General features: G+C 57.7%; 1 protein-coding gene across 1 annotated transcript; it reads right to left on the bottom strand.

The window, feature by feature from the left end:
- Window positions 1-677: 677 nt before the first annotated feature.
- Window positions 678-8,856, bottom strand: Aqp8 (aquaporin 8). Its single transcript, XM_005405129.2, has 6 exons — window positions 8,653-8,856; window positions 8,298-8,545; window positions 5,837-5,963; window positions 3,931-4,145; window positions 2,472-2,606; window positions 678-1,287 (listed from the first exon to the last, which is right to left on the bottom strand). Exons 1-6 carry the CDS (start codon window positions 8,662-8,664, stop codon window positions 1,239-1,241), a joined length of 786 nt encoding a protein of 261 aa, XP_005405186.1. The 5' UTR covers window positions 8,665-8,856; the 3' UTR covers window positions 678-1,238.
- Between the last annotated feature and the right edge of the window lie 1,426 nt (window positions 8,857-10,282).

The raw sequence follows: 10,282 nt of genomic DNA, 5'->3' as shown, positions 1-10,282 counted from the left end.
AGTCCTGCTGCCTCAGCCTCCCAGAGTGCTGGGATTATAGGTGTGTGCCACACGTCCAGGTCAAAGTGAGCATTTCATTTTTACTCGGGTTGGTGTTTCACTCATCTTGTAGAAGTGGTTGTGTGTGTGTGTGTGTGTGAGCGACTGAGAATGATTTTCACTGCCACTTATTTATGGTGTCGTACAGACCTTCTAGAAGTAACCTATAGATTCTTACAGGAAAGACACACACTCCCCTCAGAAGGGGTGCTGTTCTGAGTACGTCTCAGCCTCTTCTTACTCACTCTCCCGTCTCCACTCTTTCAGGGCTGTGCTGCATCGCTTGCTCAAGATCCTCTTGTTGGGAAATTCTTGGGGCTCCACCCCTGCCCCAGCTGGAGTGCGATGAATGAGCTGAGCCGGGTCCCCAACAGTACTGGGCGCCCCAGCAGGCCGCACACTGGCTGCTAGCGTTGTCCTGAGGCTGATGATCTGGAGTTGACTGATTAGCGTCCAAGGGGACTCTCAGCTCAAACGGAGCCCCAGGATGGGCTGGCTAAGTGAGACAGGCCCTGGTTGGACCCGGCTGCAAGAACCTGCCTTGACACCAGCAGCCGACCCTCTGGGCTCGCCCAGGCTCTGGGCTGGCAAGGCCCCACCACAGACTTTTAGCAAACAAAACGCAAGCCAGCGACAGGTGGGGGGAGTGTTAGGTTGTTTATTGTGAAGTTAGATTGGCAGCTTGACGAGGTGCTCAGGCCCCAGAAGGCTCTTCTGTAACAGGAATCAAAGAGCGACAGAAGGAAAAGAAAGAGGCTGCCGAGCGCTGGGATACGACCCAGCGGCACAGCGCTGGCCTGGTGTGCCCGAAGCCCTGGGTTGGATCCCCAGCCCTGAAAAAAGCAGAGAGGGGCGGGCTGGGGCGGGGGTGGCGGGGAGAATCCAGCTAATGTGCATGAACCTCCACTTCTCCCAACTCTTCTGCTCCTCAGACCTTCTTCCCTCTCAAGAAAAACCTCCTCTACCGTACCGCTTCCACCTCTCGGGGGGTTCTGGCAGCACGCTCCCTAGGCTGAGGCTTCCAGTCAGCACAGGACTATTTCCAGACCCAGAGCCTCCTCAGGGCTTCAGAGCAGCCTGTCTGCCCAATAAGCCAGACCCAAGTCCAAGGCCAGTCGCTCCTCCGGGCCTCTGTCCCGCCCTCAGCCCAGGGCGCTCGGCCGAGGGAGCCCGGGCAGCGGGAGCCCCACAGCTCTGCTTCACCGGCCCTTTAGGATTAGGCGAGTCTTCCCGTCCCCGATGAAGAGCCTAGAAAAAAAAACAAGGCTCTATGAGGTGCTGGGGCTGGAGGAAAAACAGCCTTTCATTATCTATCTCCAGGCCCAACGCCCTCCAGAGAGGACTTCCGAGCTTTTCCAGCCTTGGGGTGGAGGAGACCGTTTCCTCCTGGGGTCCTGTCTTCCTTTAGGAAACGCGCGTTGCTGCCATCCCGAAAGCAGCAGACGGAGAAGGACGCGCAGTGCTTTAGAGCCACTGACCGGGTGACCCCTAGGCAGTACAAGCCGTCTAGATGGCGCAGCTCGGGGCCTGTCCCCTCCCAGAAGACACTTGGGAACCCCACTTGTGGTAACTCTAGACAGTGATCCCCGCACCACCCAGAACAAACAAACAGAGTATGAGGAGGAACCCAAGGGGTAAAGGTCAGGCAGGACGGACGGGCGTGTGTTTCTTCTCCCTGGAATGCACTGCTTCTTCTGATAATGCCCATCTTTTTTCTATCCGCTGCACAACTCCAGGGAGCACGGTCACACTGCTGTCGTGTGAGTGCCATCTCCTGACCTGGTGACCCTGGGGACCCCATTCACACGGTTCTCTGATTTGGATGCATCCCGAGGTTGCATAACCGCGATCTGAGAACTGCTCCTCCCCGGTTCCGTCCGATTCTCGGTTGTCCAGGTAAGCTGGTCTCACCGCTGCCCCAGGGGAGGGTGCGTGCTCCAGACAGCCTAGAAGGTCTCATACCCTCCTGGCCACAGTGATGGATTCATAGGTGGACGTAAGCTGAGTCAGGCCAGGCCAGGCCAGGGAGCACCAGCCACAGGACTTTGACTAGAACCGTTGTTCTGTTTCCCTTGGAATTGTTAAGCTGCTAGAGTGTAAGTATAGAGTGGACAGCAGGGGTCCATATCCCTACTAGAGAGTTGTGAGGGATGAAACCCACGGAGGAAGGCACCACCTATGAGGAAGCCCAGGTCCTAAGGGCTTTGACACCATCCCCAGCCGGTGCTCTCTGTGAGCTTCTCAGCTGTGGGAGCCGATGACTTCCCCTTAGGAGGCGGATTTCCGTCACTTCTAACCAAAGCTCCTAAAAAGACCCAGACTCTTTGCTTCTGAAGCAAGCTCTCTGTGTCCTTCTCCAAACCAAGGGAGAGCCCAGCCCTCACACGCTGGACTCCCTAAGAGCTGTCCCCGCGGGCCCACACGACACCTACCTAATGAGCAGTCCCACAAGCAGCCCAGCCAGGAGCGGCCCCAGCCAGTAGATCCAGTGGAATTTCCAGTAGCTGGCCACGACAGCAGGCCCAAAGGCACGAGCGGGGTTCATGCAGGCTCCAGAGACAGCGCCCCTGCAAAGAGCCAGCCACACAGTCACGAGGCTCCCAGCCTCCCCGCCCCCGGCTCACTCAGATCCACGTCCCCCCAGAGAGCTTCTTCTCTAAGCGCCTGTATCAAGGGCTCCTGGGAGGACCCAGCACAGGAAGGGCTCTTGGCCCTGAGAGGCCAAAGGCGCGTCTCTTCCTCGGACAAGGCCGTCCTTCTCCCACACCCTGACCAGCAGGCGTGCTTGCTCAGTGACGGCAGGAAGAGAGGAGGGGTCAGGTCTTCCTCCAACTCCTCAAAACACGCGAGCGGCTGTCACTTTGGAGTCGAGCTGACCGTATTCAGAGCCCGGCCCAGCTAGCTGTGGCTCTGCCATATTTGTGTCTCCACTGAGGTGAAAATATGCCTCCCACGGGCTGCTGTGAGGAGGGCGCTGAGCCGTGTAGATAGGACCCTCGCCTCCTACGTGGTCAATGCCCAGCACGCATGACCGCAATCTAGCTGGCCCAGACGAGGGCCTCGTTACGACGCACACTGGAGGCCCTGGAGCTCCTCCCAGGGACCATCTCCCGGGGCACGTCAACAGTTCTGCGCCTGCGTGCTTACCCCGTGTGCTCAGGCTAGCGTCCTGCAGACACCATCGCACCTGTGTCCAACAGCCAAAGTCAAAGGGACGGCTCAGCGGTCTTGTAAGTGAAACAAGTGCCGCTAGGGGGCAGCAAAGTATCGCCACAGCTTTGACCCGTGATTTCCCCAGCCCACCCTAGAGGACAGCTCTCAAAGGTGACAGTGGGCCCTGGAGGATGGCCAGACCCGGTTCTGTGTCCAAAAGAAGGGAAGGCGGTGGATATGAGGAAGAGAAGCCCACATCCCCTTCAGCACAAAGTGATGCCACTGCCCAATGACCTTAAATATCACTTCTGTCTGCTCTTGGCCTCAGTTTCCCCATCTCTAAAATGGGAGAGATAACCCCTTACCAAGAACCTGTCTCCTTAATGCCTTCCCAGGACTAGCAAAGGCTCAAAATAAATAAGACAGTGCGTGTGATCTTAGCCTACAAAAGTATTTCATTCACAGTACAAAAATTCTACACTGCACAAAAGCCTTTAATTGACCGAACTTCTGACCTGAATGAAATCAGAAGGGTCACCCAGGCCCACAATCTCACACACCCTAACTGCCTAGACCTGCCTGACTCCCAGCTCCCACCCCTCTCTGTAGCTGCCCAAAGTACCCACTTCCCCCATTTGCATCCACTTCCTGGGCCTCACTGGCGACCGCGCTGGGGGCCCTGAGGCCTGACCTCCTCGGTCCAGATCTGGGCCGCAGACCCACCGCCGAGAGACTCACCCTGCCAGGATGTCCACGGTCACGGAGAAGCCGATGGAGAAGGGGGCCAGGGGGCCCCGCGTCTTCTCGTTGATGGCGCCCATGCACACCGCCAGGGCCAGCAGCGTGGTGAAGACGATCTCCGCCCCCAGGGCCCGGCCCACCTGCTCGTCCTCCTGGACCGTCACAAAGGCCGCGCCAGAGGCATTCCAGAACCGCTCCTGGGGACTGACCGCCTGCAATGACAGCCGCTCCGCCTGAGCCCCAGACAGGGAGGGGCCGGGAGCTGAGCGGAGGCGCTATGCGTGCAGCCGCAGGCCTGGACGGTTCAGGGTCAACAGCCCAGCTCCACCTGTCTCTACCTGTGACGTCTACCAGACCTCTCCAAGGCTCAATTTGCTCATCTGAAAAATGGGGATTGCCCAGTAGTGGCTTGCATAAAGTTACGTAAGTTACATGAGCTTAGGTGAAGCTTATGTAACTGAGATGACTCAGAGAGGAAGACAATAAAAATATCTCACCCCTTGGAACTTTGCATATATGACCAGGTGAACACATCACTGGCCCAGTACGGGACCTCAGAAGGAGCTTGTGTGACGAGAGCCCTGAGGCTTAAACTGCACTTGCGGCAGGGGAGATCAGGCTCCCGTGAACACAGCTAGAGCAGAGCAAGCCAGGGAGCACGCAGGCTTCGGGTCTGCCACACACCAGCTGGTCTGGACTTGGGCAAGACGCTATGTCTCTGCGCCCGTTTCCCCGCCTGTGAAATGCCAGGCATGCTTGCACATACGTGTGACACTCTGGGAGACTAAGGCAGAAGGATCGGAAGATTAAGCTCAGCAAGGGCAAGTTAGCAACTTAGCAAGACCCTGTCTAAAAAACTAAAAAGTCACTCAGTGCAAAGGCCCTGAGTTCAATCTCAGTCACACACACACACACACACACACACACACACACACACAGTGAAGCTGGTGACAGCTGCAAACTCCTACAGAAGACCTTGGCATTCCTGGCACATAAGAAATGCCCGCTAAGGACTGACTGTTCAAGTGGAGATTGGGCATGGACGGAGGGTGTCCCCATCAGCACATCTGACAGGCTTCCCGGAGGGCACAGGGGCCTGGGTGGGTAGGAGGAGTCAGGTCAAGGAGGACCACACAGCGGGTTTGAGACCGAAGTCTGCCAGGCCAGCACTCAGCCTTAGACCAAACGCTAGCCAGGCGAACGGGGCTTCCCCACCCTCCCCAGACCCCGCAGGGGTGCCGAACAAGGCTCTGTCTTCAAAGGACCCGGATTGAGCTGAGACTTAAGGGCAAAAGCAAGAGAAAAGAAACAAGAGAAAGGAAGGAATGAAGGGAGAAAAAGAATAGAGACAAGGAGAAGAGAGACCCACCCATAAAGTTATGCATGGAGCTATGAAAACTCCGCAACTTGGAAGAGCCAGCTTTCTTGCTGGGTGGGAGGGCTCTGAGCATAAATTGAGCAGCTGCTCCCCAGGGAGGTGATTCAGTGTAAAGGCAAGCAGAGGAGCTGATTCGTCACCTTTCAGGGAGAATCACCAGGCTCGCATGGTGCCCGCAGCCAGTGCTTCGGCAGACACTTGCAGAGCGAATGAACAAATGACTTGGGGAGTGAGGAGACATGAGAATTAGCCACACCTACTCCGAAGCCAGAAACGGGCTCAGGAAGAGAAACGCCCAGCCTGGACTTGCTTCCTGGCCCCTCCAGAAGAGGGCTATGTCCAGACATGGGTGAAAAAGGATAGTTTTGGGGAGGACCAAAGACCCCCGGCCCCAGAAGAAAAGGGCCACCCAATTCTACTGGCGACAAAAAGAGAAGTCAAATATTGGCCCACATGCCTCCACTCTGCACACCTCCAGCTCCGCCGAAGCAAAACCACTAGCCCTGCCCCTGCGGGATCACCCACCTTGGCCAAGGCAGCCCCAATCATCCCCCCACACAGCTGCGAGATCCAGTAGGGCAGGAGCATCGTCACGTTGAGGCCTCCGATCAGCATGGCTGCCAGTGACACTGCAGGATTGAAGTGGCCGCCGCTGTAGCAGAACAGAGCGGAAGGAAGGCATGAGGCCAGGGGCCAGGGTTGCGCAAGACTGACAGAACGCACCCAGCTGCCCCCCCAGGTCCCCGGCCTGAGGTGTCAGACAGCGGGCAAAGGGTACGGGGGCAGAGCCGGGGAAGGCAGGCGCAGCTCCGGAGCCCAGAGCCCAGGGTGGCCCTGGAGGAAAGGCGTGTTGGCGGACCACCCCTGATCTCCTCCCAGAGCGCTTCAGCTCCCTGGCTCTTCGGAGAGGTGGCCACAGGTCACGGTGAGGCCGAGCCGGCCCCACATCAGCGGGGCTCTCACGGCCTGGTCGTGTGACTCGCCAGGTCCTGCCTGAGAGCCCCTGATTACTGGCACTGCTGTGGGAGGAGGGTAATACCGGGCGCAGGCGTTCCCGATGGAAACGACCCTGGAGCTCAGGGGCAGGGCTGGAGCTCACGGGCAGGCTGGGCAGGGAACGGCAGTCCGCAGTGGGTGGCGGACAGGCAAGTCAGAGCCCAGGGCCGAAGGCAAGGCCGCTCGTGGGTGAAGAAACCTGCGCCTCACCAAGACCCTCGACCTGCTCCGGCCCGGCCCTCCTCCCTCCCACCTCCTCAGGGCCGCTGCGGCTGCCTTTCTCACGAAGGAGCTGTCCCCAGAGGCTGCTCCCTTAAGTCCCTGCTTCCCAAGAATGGGTATCTCTAAGGGGGAAATGACCCCGAGACTCTGCAGCATGACCTCTATCTGACAGGCCGTTGCCGAGGCTGATGGACGAACGCAGGCACCGTGCGCGGCACTGTACAGTTAGCACTCGGTAAGAGTTCACACTCACACCGCGGCGCAGCGGCCCGGACACTTGCCGCGATCACCCCGCTAAGCGGCGGCGAACGCTGCACCCAGTCCCACACCCGCCTGAGCGGGAGATCCTGCGCTTTGCATCCCACTCACAGCCTCCCGCGGGCATTTAGAGAGACGGTAAAGTTTTCTTCTTTCTGATTTCCTCCGGAACAATGTTTCAATTTCCTTGCTCAGGGCCACTGGTCTAAGGAGACTAAACACAGACCAGGCAAGTCCCCGCTCACCCTGCCAGGGGCTTTGTGCAAGGTGTGAGACTGACCCACACACGGTGAATGGTGAAAGTTTTACAGATTTATTACAGTGAAAGACACACTGCCATGACCCCCCTCACAGTACTTCCCCTCTCTTCAGACACACACCCCCCTCTGTCCTGCCGCTCTGTGACGCAGTTCTGGACGTCCTCTTCCAGGGCGTCTGTAGTTGCCCTGTTACGCCTGGCCCCCGTCCTGACTTGATTCAGAACGTTTGCCATTCATGGTCATTTTCATTCTGGGGACGCGTCAGAAGTCCCCTGGGGCCAGATCCAGGGGATAGCGGGATGAGGACGCGCCACGCCACTTTCACAAAGCTGGCTCTCTTCGGATGGCGCTTAGAGCGGCACTCACCATACCTTTTCTTATCACCAGGTAAAGGCTCCTGAAAGAGGACCCCCAGAACTGCTTCAGAAAGGGTCAAGAGCGATGGGATGAGTGCGTCAAAGCAAGGAGGAGTATTTTGAGGGGGGTTCATGGCAATGTGTCCTTTCCGGTAAAAGTTTTCTGATCACACCAGTGTCTGTTTAATAACTAGGGTCCTGACAACGGTCCCACACACACACCTTCCCAGCCCTCCCCACTGAGCACCCACCCAGAGGAGAGCAAGGCCAAAGGGGCACCTCCCCTGCCTGCTCCTCCGCTGCGCATGACCCTTGGCGGCCCCGGGGGCCCCCGCAGGCGCCCGCACACCCAAGCAGAAGCGCATCGCGGCTTCCCCTGCACAGCCGCAGCAGCGGCAGAGCGGCGGAGGCTGAGGGCGTGGCGTGTGCCGCGTCCTTCGCAGCCCTTCCTTCTGTGTCCTCCTGCAGGTGCTCTGGTTGGAGCTCTGCAGCCAGAGGGCTTGGTCTCCACTCCTGGCTCTGTCACTCTGCACCGTTGGACAAGTGACGCTGCCTTTCTCTTTCCGTGGGAGAAACGGTGACCCCGCAAGACTGCACAAGGAGCAGTGATCAGTCTCTGAGAAGTGCGTAGAATACTGCCCGGCACAAGGTTAGTGATCAGTGTGTGCTGGCATGAAAAAAACAATTGAAGAAATACAGCCTTACTCCCACCTAGTGGGGGGGGCCGTTCGAGTTTGGAGAGGGACCTGTGCAAGGCTGCGGGGCTGGGAGGCGACCCCAGGCCGTCTGACCTCCACCCACCGCGCGCCTTGCCACACCGAGTGGGCCCAGGGTCCCTGCCAACGGCGGTGCCCCCATCTGGGCACCAGGCTGCGTGCGGGCAGCTGGTCTCACCTGATGTTCCCCAGCGTGGCGATGACGAGCCCCAAGGCCAGTCCGTGGGCCAGGGCCGGCTGCAGCACCCCGGTGTCTGGGCCATTCTCGATGACGGACAGGCAGCCGATGAAGATGAACAGGGCCGAGCCCAGCAGCTCGACCAGGCAGGGCTGCACAAAGCGCTCGTACCAGGACGCGCGAAACCGGCCCCCCACGCCCGGCTCCTTGGCCTTACCGCTGCCACGTTGTATGTCACACATAGACGGCTGCAGGGGGCAAGGGAGGAGTGAGAGGGGGCCGGACAGAAGCCCGCAGCCCGTTCCGGGCTGGAGCTCCAGTCCACGCTGGGAGCACAAGCGCCACCGTAGCTCACCTCTCCGGGCATCAGGGTAAAGAGGCTCGGGGCTTGGGCTCCCGCCAGGGCTGCTGGGAATCGGCCTGCTGTCCTGCACACTGGCCTGAGGCACACAGACCCGGATCCCGCTACAGGCTCTGCCCCTTTTAAAGTGACCAGGAGCTTCGTGAAGGTGTTGGGAAAACAATAAAGCCTGGGAGGAGGCGCCCTGCATCCAGGAGAGGAAGCAATCTCAGCCGCGCTGGGCGGGGCGAGGGTGGGGGCGGTCAAGGGTTGCTGGGCTTCCTGCCAGGGAAGGGGAAGGCACTGGCTTTCTTCATCCCCTGGGCCGAGGGGATGGACACAGCTCCCTGGAGAGCAAAGGTGACAAGTATCTATGCACAGGCATGAGTGGGGCTCTCTGGGGGAAGCTGCTCACGTGGAAGCTTAGCTGGGCAGAGTGGCACAGGCCTATAATCTCAGCACTTCGGGAAGCCGGGGCAGGAGAGTCCCAAGGTCAGGCCCAGCCTGACCAACTTAGTGACTTAGTGAGACCCTGTCTCAGAAATAGACAAACAAATAACAACGAGTTGGGGATAGAGTGTGGAGGCCACGGGTTCAGTCCCCAGTACTGCAAGCAAATACACACATACATACGTACATGCACGCACGCATACATACATAGCAAACTCATCCTCGGTCATTCCCCACAGTTCCCACAGACATCCCCTCCTGTCTGAGGCCTGGCCACCTGTGCTCACCCACATGGCCTGGGCCAGGACCGAGCGTGCAGACGGTGATCCCCCACAGCAGAAATAACAGAGGTGAAGTGGGGGCGGGCAGCATTGTGTTTGCCCCAGTACTGGGGATAAAACCCAGGGTTTTGAGCATGTCGGTTAGGCGCTTAACCACTAACCACTTCCGCCTGGATTGAACTCCCAGCTCTGGCGTGAAGTACACGTGCAGCCTTGCGGATGGTACTTACCCGCTCTGCACCCGCTTTTCTCCTCTGTGAACCCATCCCAGAGTCCCTATCAGTTTTAAAAGAGTTAGGTGCTCGAGACGATGCCAGACACATGACAAGCACAAGGCTGGTGTCCGTGCCTTTAGAATACACCGATAAAAATGGTGTATAAATACTGGTGTCCGTTAATTTAGAATATGCAGTTAGATGTCATTAATATTCACTGAGCACAATAAATATTCAGTGTGCCTGGCCCGAGGCTAAGGCTTGTATGTATTATTTTATTTTAACCCCACAACAACACTGTGAGGTGGGAACTTTTTATAGCCATTTTACACACGAGAAAGTAGAGTTTCAGGAAGATTGACTTTCTCAGCATCACACAGCTTATGTGATTATAAAACTTGTGAGCTGTCACAAAAGGGCACTGTGATCCACTTACAGGATGCACCCACAGTAACCTAATTTACAGGTACAAAGGGCTGAATGCGGCTCGCCAGCCTGGAGGTAAGGCAGGATGAGGGATGGGAGGTTCTGAGTTTCAGTTTGGGAAAATCAAAGTGCTCTGGAGCTGGGTGACAGAGACCAATGCAAAAGAGCATGAATCCACGTAACACCACCAAACAGTACATGGGAAAGTGTGAAAATAGTCAACTATGTTACATATATTTTACCATTACTGGACAAAAAATACTTGTAGGCTAG

Source organism: Chinchilla lanigera, unplaced genomic scaffold, assembly GCF_000276665.1.
Source record: "Chinchilla lanigera isolate Chin_1 unplaced genomic scaffold, ChiLan1.0 scaffold00092, whole genome shotgun sequence".
Lineage (NCBI taxonomy): Eukaryota > Metazoa > Chordata > Mammalia > Rodentia > Chinchillidae > Chinchilla > Chinchilla lanigera.
This window is presented reverse-complemented; position numbering and strand designations above follow the sequence as displayed.

Bases quoted from the DNA above. Each gene is read 5' to 3' on its own strand.
- Aqp8 (XM_005405129.2), bottom strand. The intron at 5,964-8,297 runs GTGAGACCAGCT...GTTCTGCTACAG, and splicing joins GCCACGCTGGGGAACATCAG to CGGCGGCCACTTCAATCCTG. The intron at 2,607-3,930 runs GTGAGTCTCTCG...GGCTCTTTGCAG, and splicing joins ACCGTGGACATCCTGGCAGG to GGGCGCTGTCTCTGGAGCCT.